The 15,961-nt window shown below is 33.9% G+C and overlaps 1 protein-coding gene across 1 annotated transcript in view; it reads right to left on the minus strand.

The window, feature by feature from the left end:
• Ak1 (Adenylate kinase 1) overlaps window positions 1–15,961 on the minus strand; it is a 123,371-nt gene that overhangs the window by 15,040 nt on the left and 92,370 nt on the right. The window contains exons 8-9 of the mRNA XM_081741919.1: window positions 9,759–9,774; window positions 3,621–3,696 (exon numbers count right to left, since the gene is read on the minus strand). Coding sequence (XP_081598045.1) covers window positions 3,621–3,696; window positions 9,759–9,774 — 92 coding nt within the window. The remainder of the gene's footprint in view (window positions 1–3,620; window positions 3,697–9,758; window positions 9,775–15,961) is intronic.

Raw genomic sequence — 15,961 nt, forward strand, 5'->3', positions numbered from 1 at the left:
CGTCGCTCAGATGCACATTTTCTGTCTTTCCTTCTGTCGTATGCTATTTTCCTCGGGCTTCCAGGCCTACTGAAAGCATCGGGGTTTTCGTCTGCTTTCTGTTGAATGCGCATGCGCAATACTTCCCTTCTCACTCCTCCTCATCCCTTGCAACCCTACATTTGCTTTAGATATACGCTGGCATATTCAAGTATTTCCAACTGTATATATTTTGAACTAAGCTATAGTTTCTGAAAAGAACGTACGAGCCCTAATATAAAGGATATACAACAAAACGGAAATGGTTAGTTCAACGCATTTTTGAAGCATGCCGGTTATGTAAATAATAGTATTAAAATAGTTATGCCTTAATCGTAACTAAATGCATCGTAATTGTAATCTTCATCGTAAAGGAGCTCACAGACACAGGCATAAATTTAAAGCATTCTGTAGAATTACGATCACCGATCTGGTAGGACAAGAAAGCCACCACTCCCCGTCACTCGCAAAGATTGTGCAAGGGCCCTTCAGTCACTGGCACAAATCTCGGGGACATAAGGGGAACATGTTCCCTACAATCTTGTCCAGCCCCCCTCCCAATAATCCGATTTGAGATTGTGATGATGATGATTTCTATCCGACTGCCACAAAGGAAACTGATGTCCTTTGACTTGTTTCATTTTTAAAAAAGAATCATATTCTTTAATATTTCATTGTCATTAATTATTAGTAGCCTATTTTCAACTATTTGTTTAATTCCTGTAACAATTCCTATAATGTTATTATGGTAATCATAATTTTGCTCAGATAAGAGTATTGTTGCGCCAAATATAGGCCTGATTGATTTTCTTTCATAGTTTTGGGGAAGTCATTATTTGTATTGTTATAAAACAAATGTCCTAAAATTTTAATGTGGATCATTGTGGATGCGTAAGTAGAAACATGACAATTATTATTATGCATATATTCAAATTTCAGAATGTGCTCACGGCACTGAGTTGTAATAATGATATGTACAACTATTTCATCTACATCATTTGGTATATAATATACGAACATATATTGTTCGAACATACGAACATAATACTTTGAACATCGTTAAAAAAAGGAAAGGATTATGGGAACAGTCTTACCCATCCCACGAACGTTGAAGACAGATTTGCGCTCTTGACTTCAGTATCTGGATACAGAAACAGGCCCCCAGAGTTGGTTTAAGTGCTTTGTATTTACCTCTTCAAATGATATATACACTCAGGCCCATATTCACGAACGGGTGTCTGAGTTCCGGACCCAAGATGACAAATTTCTAGGGGCGAATTTTTTTTTTTTTGGAAAGAACGAGATTGACGTGTGGTATGTGGAGAAAAAAGCCGCCAACGAGAAAGAAATGAAGGGAACGATACTGGAAACAATGTTCATACAAAAGTGGAGCCTAGTTTTCTCGTCACAACGGTAGTGGCAAGAAGGAGCTGAGACAATTGGTTATTAAATTCTAACGTAATCCACGCATTCGCTTCTCTATGCCCCACTAGACCTTCAAGTAGGGGGCTTCCTCCTAAATTTTGTATAACCCTATATTTCCATTCGGAATAGCTATGTATTGCTGCTTGCAGTAGTACTATATTGCAGAAATGACTAGCTTTGGCATCCCCCTTTCGGAATATCACGCTACGCTACTGCTGATTTGCATATCTATGTGAAAGAATATATTTAATTGTTTTCATTAGTGTTTGATAGGGTAGAAAGTAAAATATAAAATGGTAATGTAGGAGAGGAATACAACACAAGATTCACTTTCCATCCAAAACGCGTTGTAGAAGTTCTTGTTTAGGAAAATTGTCACTTTAACACAAGGTCATATCCAAAAGGGTTATTAAAGGAAGAACCCTCTCTTCCCTAAATTCTAAAGTTTACACGGGAGGAAATAGCACTTTTAGTCAATTTGAAGTCACTCTTAATAATACCCACGAGACGAGACAAAACGATAAATAAGGTTCTCTTATCTCGTCTCGTAAGATTTGTAGAAGTCTCGCCTCTTTTTGATTTTTTATCCCCTCGTTTTGTAAATTTCTCTACAAAATTTATGTTCTATTTTTTTCTTAATTTGATCTAGAAGTTATCATAATCCTTCCGCGTCATGAGTGGTCTGCGAAGGAAGGGATATGGCATTTAAACCAAATTTATTATTGGAGTATATTGTGCAATGATTTGCATATCTTAAATTGTCGATAAATACTCTCCAATATGTTCGTACAATTACTTTATTAATTTGTAGTTTTCATACTATGAATCACGTAATTCCAAAATAATATTTGCGATCCGAGATTTGGGCAGCTAGTGTTGTTCAGGAGATTCGAGAATTTTTTCGCTTCGAGAAGGAGATGAAAATTTTATTTCTAGTTTTGTCTTGTCTCGAATTTGAAAATACTTATTGCCTGGGCTCTCGTTTTGTTCCAGAACTACAGGCTTTTTTCCGCTGAAATGTTACATCATGCCGCTCTAGAATCTCTGACATCTAACAGTCTTCCGTATACTACATATGTATATGTATGTTACTTACGTCATCTATATGTTATATGCGTCCATCTGTATGTGAGATCCTGACTGTATTTCTTTGTTTCATACGGAAAGTACGTATAAATGGAACAATTATACGTATATCTATATATATAAAAGAGAACGTACAAATCCTTTGTTAGCTCATCACGCTAATACGGCTGAACCAATTTCTTTCATTTTTGGGGGGTTATTAAGATTTGGACCCTAGATGGTTTTTATCATATCACTTTAATTTTCAATTACCAGTGTCTTGAGATAATTGACCATTCAAGTGTCCATAACGTAGAAATCGTTTGTTAGCTCATCATAGCTAAATCTAACCGTATTTATATGCAACCCACATGACCGTGTCACTCGGCGGGTTAACATAAATGACAGGCGATATAATGTTAACATTTACTGCAATCTTCTATGGTTTTTATCATATCACTTGAAAGCGAAAAAGCAAAAATTATCTAAGTAACAAAGTTTATTGCGTTCCGGGGTGACCCCAGCGAAGCGGGGTGAACGCTGCTAGTATTTTATAATACATATGTTTTCAGTTATACGTTTGCTGCAGGATTTACCTATAGTCGTACGTTAAGTCCAAAAACTACAGGATTTACTCATGTAACCTACGTTTTTACGTACGACACATACGTTTTTATCTCTGTGCGATCAAACCGAGAAAAACAAATTTTTATGGCTTTCAAAAAGCATGTTCGTGGATTGCCAATGTGATGGAATTATTTTGGTACAATAGATTATTTATATATACTTATACCAAAAATTCACTCTGTTGTACGAGTATCTATTGTTGTTTGATTTCTTCTAATAGTTACAGACGTACCCCTAATAGTGGCAATGGTACGCCTAATAGTGAAACACGCAATTCTAACAGTAACGTACATAACGATAACGATAACGTATATAGTACAAGTATATTTGCAAATAAAATCTAACACCCAACCTCATTACCTTTATTAGTTAAAAAAAACTAACATAATTTTTTATATGTTTTACTGGTTAGTATTTCGTGTCAAATACATGTAAAGAATACAATACTTGAGAAAAGCAATAATTTATCATTTTTTAAAACTCACCTAGAACCCATATTATAGGTAGCTTAGCTTCCCTCAAAGGTGTGAGATCATATTCCTTGCGAGTTATGCCACCTGCCTGTAAGGATAAAGATTACATTTAGGTATTATTGAAAAACATGAGCTTAAATGAATACTTTATGCCTAAGTATGATTCCTTCCTATTCTGCCTAATGATCCTCCAGTACTTAGTAATACTTTTTCGATTTAAACTTATCTTTAGGTAGAACGGAAATTCCCATTTTGCCTAATCTTTCCGGTAAAACATACTGCATACTTAGATTTGAGGGAATTTTATTAGTAATTCTTTTCCCGACACTTTAAAAGTTGCTTTCAAGTTCCTTGATTTTTGTGGATCACTTCAGCATCCCTGAAATTAAATAACCAATCATGAACTACCATTATTTTACTATGAGTATATCTACATGATATCAACTAGCTATCTTCGATCTCACCGATGTATATTCGCCATATACAAATCTTTAGTGATTGTGCTTAATTGTGCTAAAAATATGATTAAATAAGCTTCAGTGATAATTATGAAAATAGTGAGTTAGTTATAATATTGCAATTTATTTATTTAATTGAGCTTTCCTGTAATATTCCCTCATCGAGAATAATTTTAAATGTACACTCATGTCCAAAATTATTGTCGCATGTCTATAAGTATGTTGTTCTAGGAATATAATTTGATAACGAATTCGCCCGGTATTTCTTATAATGTTAGTATGTGCATAATCGGCAAAGACATATATGTGAAAATGTCATGTGAAAAGAGCAGTAAATAAGGACAATAAAACGGAAATAAAACTTTCTTGTCCATTTAGCAAAACGAAAAGTTGCGTAGTTATGGATTTTTATACGATATATATATATCTATGTTTAAATATTTGGGGCAAGAACGTATATTTTATCTTTTAATTTAGTGTCTAAATAGGTAACACCGTTCAATATTTCTTTTCTTTTTTAAACATAAACACAATTATATCATTGCCACGGACGTGATAATTGCAAAAGCCGGATAATCGTTCTTTTCAATTTCAAGCTCTTTATTTTACTACGGCGGGAACACAATACGAAGAAACAGGAATTGTCCTTTCACGAGTGACAGGTAGAAAGGCGCGCGCACACACACACACCTCAACCAAACATCGTGGCCCTGTTTTTTTCTGAAATAGTTCGCATAACCTCCGAAAGATGTCAGAATCTATTGACCTCTGCGAGAGATATCTCCGAGCGATATCGCCGTGTGTAAATAGAAAATATACCTCTTGCATATGATAAAAAAAAATCTCTACCCCTGATGATTTATCATCAAATCTAAATGCCGCCTAATATCAGCCCTGAGTTGTGTGAGGGAAAATGGTTAGTGGTTGGGGTAAGAGATCCCTAAGTTTGTCCTGTCAGCAAATTAGAGAAAAATAGAGCGGTATTTCCCATTGTCTTCCAGTCCACAACATCGCAGCCGTTTAGTCACTCTGAATACGATTGGATTTGAATGTCAATGTCGTCGTACCAGTCACTGTGATTTCCACCAATTTGTTTATTGAAAGAATTGCTATCTTCTTAAAAGACATTCTTTGTCAAGCTCACTCCATTTAGACCAATTCGGTAAGTGTGGCTTTCTGATAGTGAACTATCACCAATATAGCTCTGGAGCACGGAATTATCCCCACCCGGCACATAAGTGTCTTCGTAAAGGAGATGTTTATCGGGGAAGAAAGTCGAAAAGGAAGACCAAATAGAAAATGGATAGACTGTGTGACTAGAGACTTAAAACAAAAGTGGTTAATCGTAGATGATGTTTATAACCAAGCAAAATGGAAACATATCGTCACAAATCTGATCCCGTGTAATCGAGAAAAGAAAGAGTACAAAGTGAAAAATAAAGTTCATTTTTTTATATGGTTGTTCGAGGTAATATGCGAAACTACTCAACCAACTTTGAGAATTCCTTTACCAGATGATTTTTTTTTTATGATAAAATACTACGTATTGTAATGTGTGGGTTGTCACCATGGCATGTCCTTAGGTGGCAGATTGAGGAGAAGGCCTCTAGATATGGAGGTTAACTGCAAATATATGGAATAAGAAGTGTGAGCAAAGGACAAGGGGTAGGCCTCCAGCTTGGAGGTTTGACGTGATAAAACTTCAAACCTCAGATCAGGACTTCCCATGACCTTGGTAAATTATAAGGGACATGAAGTTTGGAACATGAAATTTAAACTAAACACAACACATTGAACAAGGCTATGTAATAAAATACAGTAGGACGTCGATAATCCGAACGTTAAAAATCCGAACGCGGTCCCTAGAAGATTTTTTTTTTTAATATTTTGTCTTAGCGCTAGCGATAAACAAACAATAGGGTTCTCCGTCGGTGTTGTGTGAAGTCAGTGTTTTTACAAAAGCTCATCCATATGTAATTGTTTGTCATATATATTTGGTCTAGGAATTAATTCGTGCGGGTGGACAAGAGATGGCGCAACGAACGGAGCGTCCCACAGTTCCGTGTATCCACACATGTGTTGCAAACCCCTGTCATCGCGTATCGTTCGTAGTATAGGGCAGTGGATTAAAGCGTCAACAACACCAGTTTGTAGTTAAGTGAACATGGCGCAATTTGTGCCTGATAAAGTGTTTTTGCGGGGTGTCCTGCTGCATTACTTTAACATGCAGAAAAGTGCGACTGAAAGTCATCGTATTTTGGTGGAAGTGTATGGTGACCATGCTCTAGCTGAGCGAACGTGTCAGAAGTGGTTTGCACGGTTTAGAAGTGGTGATTTCGGCTTGGCAGACCAAGAGCGAGCTGGACAGCCAAAAAAATTTCAAGACGACGAATTGACAGCATTGCTCGAGCAGGATTCGTGTCAAACGCAGGAACAACTTGCAGCAGCATTAGGCGTTGATCAAACAACAGTCTCCAAACGCTTGAAAGCCATGGGAATGATTCAAAAGATGTCACATTGGGTTCCACATGAATTGAAAGACAGAGACGTTGAAAGACGAAAAACCATTTGCGAATTGCTGCTTCAACGACAGAGCAGAAACGGGTTTCTGCATCGAATTATTACGGGTGATGAGAAGTGGATCCATTACGAGAACCCTAAACGAAAAAAGGCCTGGGTGAAACCAGGTGAACCAGGTCCATCACAACCAAAACGAGATATTCACTGTGCAAAGGTTATGCTGTGCATATGGTGGGATATGAAAGGTGTGGTGTACTATGAGCTGCTGCAACCGGGTGAAACTATGAATGGAGAACGTTATCGACGACAATTAATGCGTTTGAAGCAAGCTCTGGCCAGAACACGACCAGAATGGGAGAACAGACATGATAAACTTATTGTTCAACATGATAACGCTGGCCCACATGTCGCAAAACCGGTCAAAACCTATTTAGAAAATGTCGGATGGGAAGTTTTACCCCACCCGCCGTATTCACCAGACGTTGCTCCTTCGGACTACTACTTGTTCGATTGCATGAACAACGATTTGATTGGACAGCGGTTTACTTCTTCAGAAGATAACGAAACATGGGTCTCTGACTGGATCGCTTCCAAGGATGAAGACTTCTTTCGCCACGGAATCCGTACATTGCCTGACAGATGGGCGAAAGTGGTGGCTGGCGATGGACAATATTTTTCTTAAGGTATTTATGTATTTTGTGTTTGTACTACAGCTTCAATGTGTGCGTACCAACCGCACGAATTAATTCCTAGACCATATATATATATATATATATATATATATATTATTTTTCCTTTAGGCCTATACAAGTTAAGTTTTAAGTGTGTGTTACAAGAACAGTATAATTTAGTGTACGAGCAGGTTCTTCAGAAACATTAAATGTAAGTAGCCTTATGTACGGTATTGTAATTACTGTATGTACTGTATAACCACTGTATCGATAAAAGAGCATACCGTACAGTATATTTAAGCCTAAATGGCATTTCCTTGGTCATTTTCGAAAATCCCAACAATTTGAAAATCCGAACTACTTGTGGTCCCAACTAGTTCGGATTTTCGACTTCCTACTGTATATAAAGCACAAATACGTAATAGTTTCAACACACTAACTGCGTCTTCATCAGACTTAGGAAGTCTCACATGTCTGGATAATATAAGTAAAATAAAATAATGTTGATACGTAATAGTATTTCCGATGAAGAAACGCTAAAGGTAACATGAAGTGCTTTAAAATAATAAAACTGCAATATTATAATTAACGTACTGTTTTTGTATACACCACCTTACTTATATTCATACTTTCTTTTCGGAGATCCATTGAACTTATTCAAATTTTAGCACTACTGATTTTTTAACAATTACAAAAAATAATATACATGACGAACATACATAAGTGAGATTGTAGATCGACAGCATGCATCCTGTAGATATGGTCGTAGTAAAATAATGACGGTTCATGATTCGTCATTTAATTTCAGGGACGCTGAAATGATATATGAAAATCATGGGCTTCTAAAAGCAACTTCAAGTGTCAGGAAAAGAATTACTAATAAAATATCCTCAAATCTAAATATCCCTTTCTGCGAAGAGTAGGTAGAATGGGAATTAAGCAGGACAGGAATTCCCGTTCTATCTAATGATAAGATTAGATCAGAAATGTGTTACAAAGTGCTGGATAGTCGTTAGGCGGAGGAAAGATACGCTAAAGATAGATAATAAAAAGGATGAAGAGTGTGAGAGATATTCATTTTGTCAGGACTAAAGGTAACTTCCTATGAAGATTAAGGACTTTAAGGCCAATTTGAAGTCTAAGCTCGCGAGTTCCAGGACTCAATCGGCCTCGAGCTCAATAATGAAGCGCGAGTACGCATGAGCACGAGCACGAATCTCAATGAGGTTATAGAGCATAAGAAAAGCGAGTGCGAGCCTCATTAAACAAAGTGAGCCCGAGCCCAGTGAGGCAAGTGGGCGTGAAATCGGGTTAGCTTGATCTAATTTTTTGAAGATAGAAGTGCGAACTCGAACCAGAGCAAGTTTCGGCTTGAGTGGGTCTTATTGACCCTAGTGAGCAGGAGCCCCTTTCAGGATAGTGAACCTGAGCAAAAGTGAACCCCAACTACAAAATCATCATCTCTAATGTGGACCTGTACACTATCTACACCCACCCCCGAAATTAAGATAATGCTGTTGGTTACTTGTGTTCTGATACATATAAGTAAAAAAAGGAAGAAACTCATTTGTCTTAAAAAAATATTTTCTGTCGATATGTACTATTTTAGAGGAATCACTAAAAGGGAATAGTGATCAGGGTCAATTAAGGTACTAGAGAGGGAGTAAGATTCACCGTATTTAAAGAATGTACGCGGAAAATGGAAATTATAAGATTGTAGTGACGGTATAAATTAAAAATTAGATTAAGGATTCAGGTACGCAAAAACTGAGTTATAATGGTTAAATTACAAAGTTATTTTCTTGTAGACTATTTGTCAATTGAAGCCTTTAGCAAACACTAAGAACTTTGTAATTGAAATATTAAGACTTTATATCTTCCTATAGCAAATTTTCAGGAGCCAAATTTCTTTATTCCGTCCTTACTTTGACCATGATTATTCGAATGTTCGAGATGACTACAATTGATCCAATTTTAGTTCTAATTTATTATCTGCATTTTTCATTTTTTTTTTGTTGTTGTTGTAATTCATCTATGTTTATGTGTATTCACTTTGCGCATTTTCCCATCAAAAACTGTGTTCATATCTAATCGGCATTTCTATTATGTGCAATTTTCCATTTTCAGTGTGTGTTACATATTATATTTTTTCTGAATATGTAAATATTTACCTGTTTCTCCGATTTATTAGTGTCTGTTCCTGATTTTTTTCTTTTTGTGAACATAATTGCTATAGGTGTTCCATCCTCTTCGATCTATGGCACGTTTATTCAAAAACTCTAGAAAGAATTCTTTCTACAACTTTAATATGCCATATGAAGTTATATTAGCATATTTGTTGTTTACACTGAAATATTGTGAGTTTTGCTCTCTCAGAAAACTTAATAAATTATATAATGTAAAGTCCATGCTTCATCCAAACTCTTACTCGATACTAGCTTTGTTTGTTCCTTCCTCATGACGTATATCTTTCTTAAAACACTGTCAGTTGTTGTAATAACACTTACACCAATTACTCTCCAGATGTGTTGTTAACATGCGCATTTTCCCATCAAAAACTGTGTTCATATCTAATCGGCATTTCTATTATGTGCAATTTTCCATTTTCAGTGTGTGTTACATATATTTTTCTGAATATGTAAATATTTACCTATTTCTCCGATTTATTAGTGTCTGTTCCTGATTTTTCTTTTTTGTGAACATAATTGCTATAGGTGCTTCATCCTCTTCGATCTATGGCACGTTTATTCAAAAACTCTAGAAAGAATTCTTTCTACAACTTTAATATGCCATATGAAGTTGTATTAGCATATTTGTTGTTTACACTGAAATATTGTGAGTTTTGCCCTCTCAGAAAACTTCATAAATTATATAATGTAAAGTCCATGCTTCATCCAAACTCTTACTCGATACTAGCTTTGTTTGTTCCTTCCTCATGACGTACATCTTTCTTAAAACACTGTCAGTTGTTGTAATAACCCTTACACCAATTACTCTCCAGATGTGTTGTTAACATGCAGATGCTTTGCAGTTGAGTTTAAATATGCTTTTAACAAATTGAGCATTTTTTCCCTTTCCACTATGCGTGTCAAAAAAGAAGAAAAAAAAGAAACTAACTCATAGTCTCATTGTAAAAGACTAGTTACGATTAAGCGAGGAATACTTGCCAAGTCTTAAAAAGCTGAATTGGTTTGCAGCCAAGTTGAAAATTCAGGCAAAGTTAAAGGTGTAACAATCGCCAGCACATCCAACGGGAAGCGATACACATCGTCGCTAGTCCACTTCCTCTTGGATCAATTACAGTAACAGGTACAACAATGAATGCAAAGCACACAATCAATTCATTGAGATCTTGCGGCTGAGAGACGTAAATGTGTGTGACATATACACCATACGCTGTTACGATATCAGTATCTTTATTAATTGTAAGCTTATTATAGACGAACTCATGTGAAGGATTCAGCTTTTAGCATAATTTAACTTGTAAAGTAGTACTTCAGTGGATCCTTTTCTTTCGTAATATCCTGCAAGTTAATGGATGAATAATTGTGAGTCAAAAGGGTTAATTCTTCTCTTTTAATAATCCAATGCAGGGATGAACTTGGCAAACGTCTACGTGAACTGTAATATCCAAGTGTATATCGACACAAAAATGTACCTTCATAGAATACTTTTTCTTGTCGACTCTCGTTTTTTTTTTTTTTTTTTCATGAATTGTAAGCTAATTGTATCTGGGAAAAGTATCTGTTCTAGCTTCTGTCATACAATATGAGACATTTTATTCCAAAAGTTTTTGTTACAAATTTTTAAATATAACTACAACAAATGTATTAATTACAGACGAAATATAAAGAAATCATAGTTATCGTATTTTGCTTTCCTAATTTACATACATATCAAACGCCATCAAAACTTTAAAATGCATTTTCTCATCATGTATTTTTGTTTGCTCTGTAATCTTTAATTAATCATAGTTTATAGCGTATGTGTAAAGTCATTAGAAGTTAACATTATTAGAAATGAAGTAACGATATGCTTGAACATTCCTATGTTCACAATCGCGTTATGTGAAACGTGCTGGATATAAAATTGTAACATATCTTTCTTTCTTCCTTCATTTACTAAATCGATTTTAAAAGTCACAAGAAAGAAAGGATATTTTTCTAGTAAGATGGTGAAATCGGTCCCTGATCCAAATTGAGTCGTTATTGACCTAAATTGTTAGTTTTGATCTAAAACCATTGCCCCCAAAAGTTTCAACATCTACCTGCATCTGTTACCGAATCATCGTATCATACATGCTCAAAATTTAATATATATTTTTTAATTCTGGTGGAGGTAGTCCAAATAATTTGAAAGTTTCACAGGTTGTAGACACTATGTAGGTGAAATGTGAACATTTTATCAAAAAATCAATATGTATTTTATTACTTTTTGTGCGTGTTGAAAATTTCAAAATCGTAAAAAAAAAATTTGAGGGGGACAGGTCGCTGATTTTTTTGTTCAAAATGTTGTAATACACTAAGATACAACATATATTTTTTCAGGGTCTGAAAGTGATGGCAACATTGTCAAAAAATAAAACTGAAAAAAAACGTGTTTTTTCACAGAATTTTGATCATTTTAGGACCCTCAAGGTTAAAACTTCGAACATTTCTTTACCAGAGTTGATGATTCTCTTTCGTCATTAATGTATTTAAAATAGGCTCTAAAGTTTAAAATATTTCAATCAACGAAGACAGCGACGAAGATTGAATAAAGTATCGCAAATTATATGATGTTTGGTTTTTGATTTGTTCTCATTATCAAAGAATATTTATGTGTACCTTATTGCTTTGTATGTTAAAATAAATGAATATGTATAGTAAATAAATTTACTCAAACATATATATGTAAAATGAAAACACATTGATATAGCTATAATCCAAATATCGTTTTCTCGTGTTTTTCTCTTAAATTAAATGTGTTTCTGTTTTTCAACTTTTCAATTTTATTTTTGTAAATTAAAGCTTTAATTTCGTGATTCTTGAAGTTATAAGATTCAATTGGATCCAAAATTGTGAATTGGAAAAACACAACTACAATTGTGTATAAAATAGATTTCAAATTGATCTTTCGTGAAAGTATGATGATAATAAATAGCAGGCAAATTTGGGGAAAACATTGCAAACCAATGTTTAGTGTCCAAAAATATGATACACGGATCGTTTCAAAGTACTCTTCTTCAATATTAAGTTGTATTGAAAGTTTTGACATTGAGGGTCCTAAAATGATAAAAAGACTGTGAAAAAACAAGTTTTTTTCAGTTTTATTTTTTGACAATGTTGCCATCACTTTCAAACTCTGAAAAAATATATGTTGCAGCTAAGGGCATTATATCATTTTGAACAAATAAGCGACATCCCTCACTCATATTATTTTACGATTTTTTTGAGGGGGAATGTTGCTGTTTTTTGTTCAAATATATCCTGATACAAATATATCAAAATAAAATAATAGAAAGTAAAAGGAAGAGATAGTAGTCTTATGTGAAAGAAAAATTAAACATTGACTCACGTTGAAAGCCATAAAACAAAAACTCCTACCACTCTTTCGACTTTCAAGAAATCAAACGGAACACACACTAAAAATTGGGAAGAAACGGCGAAATATTATTTAATAAAAGATCTAATACTTCAAAACATTCCCCAAGAAGATAATGAACATCATGGAAGACTACGACAAACGATGAAGGTGACTCCTATGGAAGATGAAGAAATAGAAATAAAAATTAAAAAAAAATAAAAAAAAGGCATTCAGTCAGGACCGTATAAAACCAGAAATCTATTTCAAACATCTGACAATGGGTCCCATATTTGTAAAACTAATTAGTTTCTAAGAAATGACTGAAAAATGGAATGAATCAAGTTTATTTTTTTTTAAAAAAATCAGGGGATAAAAAGTATAATGACCAAATTCTTTAGGCTGATATGTCTTTTAAATACAATATGCAAATTATTTGAAAAATAATATAAATATAGGATATATCGGAGAAGATTTTTAAAATGTGATAAGTTACAATTTGGTTTCAAAAACAGAAAAATATAGGAATACTAATAGACTAATACATTCGGATTAAAAGACATAGATTTAATAGAAGGAAAAATTAGAAGACTCCAAATCGCAATATATCCAGACGTTAGTGGGACATTTGATAATTTATTGTGGCCCCTTTACTTTGAAGAACTAAAACAGCTAAAAAGAAGCGAAACCCGTACAGAAGAATGCTACATTACTACTACAATAAAAAGTAACCTTGTAAGCTGCGGGTAAAATCACTACAACTATAAGTACAAAAGAATGCCCAGAAGGTTCTATTGTGGATCTACAATGTGGGATCTAGCGATACAACCTTACCTAAATTACTTGAATAACATGGAAGAGACCATTGAAGTAGTAGAACAAGTGGATGAACTGGTCATTATACTATCAGAAACATCAAGGAATGAAATTGAAAGAAAACAAAGGCTGTATTAACGAAACCTGAAAATTGGTGTGAAATCAATAAATTATCTGATAATAACAACTAAGATCACAATCTTCGGTCAAGCTCCGAAAAAGAATTCAATTATAAAAATTGGAAATAGGGAAATTGAAATAGTAGATGAATTTCAATATTTTGGAGTGTAGATACATAAAACTTTCACAAACATATAATAGAAATTACAGAAAAGCTAAAAAGAGTTACAAATAAGCTATCAACAATTGCTGCTACATATTTTAGATTATATTAAAAATGCTGGTCTTTATAACAATATTACTATCCTGTAATTTTGTGCTGGGATATGGGGCCACCGAATTTTTATGAACATAAAACTAAATAATAATAATAATAATAATAATAATAATAATAATAATAATAATAATAATAATAATAATAATAATAATAATAATAATAATAATAATAGTAATAATCGTCATCAGAGCGCAAAGGCTAAACCTATATAAGACACATCATATTATTGAAACTATACCCGCAGAATCTACCGAAATCTTATCACAAGAAGAATTTTATTCATTTCTAATTACTGAGAAAATGTATAAAAACATGGATAAAGAACAACTAAAGTCAAAAAATATTAGAAACAAAAGGTGAAATTCCACAAACGACGATGATATTGACAAAATAACGAAACTAAAATGGAGAATTGAATGGACAACAACAAAGAAAGGCCTGAGAATAAGAAATATTATTCTAAGTATAAAGATAAAAGAACAAATAGTAGATTTTAATGAAAACAATGGAATATATTCATGGACACATTTAAAAGGGCTAAACACAATAATCGACAATAAATGTTGCTATGGAAAAACATAGATTCAAAATCATACTTTCTTGAACTATGGTTTACATCAAACAAACAATAAAATAAAAGAGATTCGAAAGGAAGTGAAAAATGACATGAAGTAATAACAAAAGAATTAATTAAAAATTTCAAAACAACGTAATTCCAAGGTACATACTGAGAAACCTATGGGATGAACGTAGAGAAGAAAGAAGGAACAGTCGAAACTAATTTTTGGAACAACATAATAACAAACATAATCCAGTAAAGAGAATAGGAAAATGAGTTCTGATGAATATGAAGAGCTCTAAGTTCTTCATGTTTTTTTTTTTTTTTTTTTTTTTTTTAAATTTATTGTATAGTGTTTTGTGTACAAAATAGTGTACTGTAGCTTTTGTGTTTAGTGTTGTGTGTCTTGATGAGAGGAAAGCAAAAGCAAAATTATAACAAATAACAAACGAACTAACAAGAATAAGTTATGATGCTCAATTCGAGAACTAAGGAAGTTGTAAATGAGAGAGACCCACTTTCAATTACAAGAAAGGAATAAACTTTGATATCTTCAGATTGGTGGTGGTGTAAACAAAGATTAAAAATAATACAACTCCCAGAGGAGATGAAACCAACAATTAACCGAAAGGTGAGGAGAAACCAACACAAACATGCTTCTATTAGTTACTCATTATTTCATATTTTTAATCTTTTTTCCTGTCTCTTTCAGGTCTCGTATTTTGTGTTTTGTGTTGCCGCTTTCTCTTTCATAAAAAAAGAAGTATATGTATGTAACAACGACAGGGTAATAGGAAGAGGTAAAGAGGAAGAGGCAAGTTGCGTCTACCCTAAATAAGACAGGAAGAAATGGGCCAAGGCAGGACGAAGTGAAGACTTACTGAAATCCTATAGGGGAAATGAACATATTTTATACGAAAAGTTTATTATCTCAAGTTAGGAAGATGAAACTCGAATATGTGAACTTGTCATTTAAAATAATCGAACACGTGACTCAGCGCTTTTGAAAATTCTCGTTTTAAGGGTTCACTTTCTAGTGTAAGGACTATATTTTTCTATCACATTGAAAGCAACGTTCTCTGTTGTTTGTGACCGCTACATGCGAAAACAGCTGAACAAATTCAAGCAAATTTTGGAAGATAGTTATTACCTACAGTGAGTTAGGTTTTACGAGGGCGTATTTCTAAGAGGGTATGAGGGGAGTAAAATTTATATTGAGTCCCTGAAGCTCGAAGCGGAACATGAAACTCGATTCATAAACTTGTTATTAAAAATAAGCGGACTCTTGTCCCGCACGTTTTCGAATTCGCATTCTATATATTTTGCAACATTGAAAACAATGTTGCTTACTGTTTGTCATCGCACCGAGG

Source organism: Thermobia domestica, chromosome 2, assembly GCF_964235325.1.
Source record: "Thermobia domestica chromosome 2, izTheDome1.hap1.1, whole genome shotgun sequence".
In the NCBI taxonomy this organism is placed as follows: domain Eukaryota; kingdom Metazoa; phylum Arthropoda; class Insecta; order Zygentoma; family Lepismatidae; genus Thermobia; species Thermobia domestica.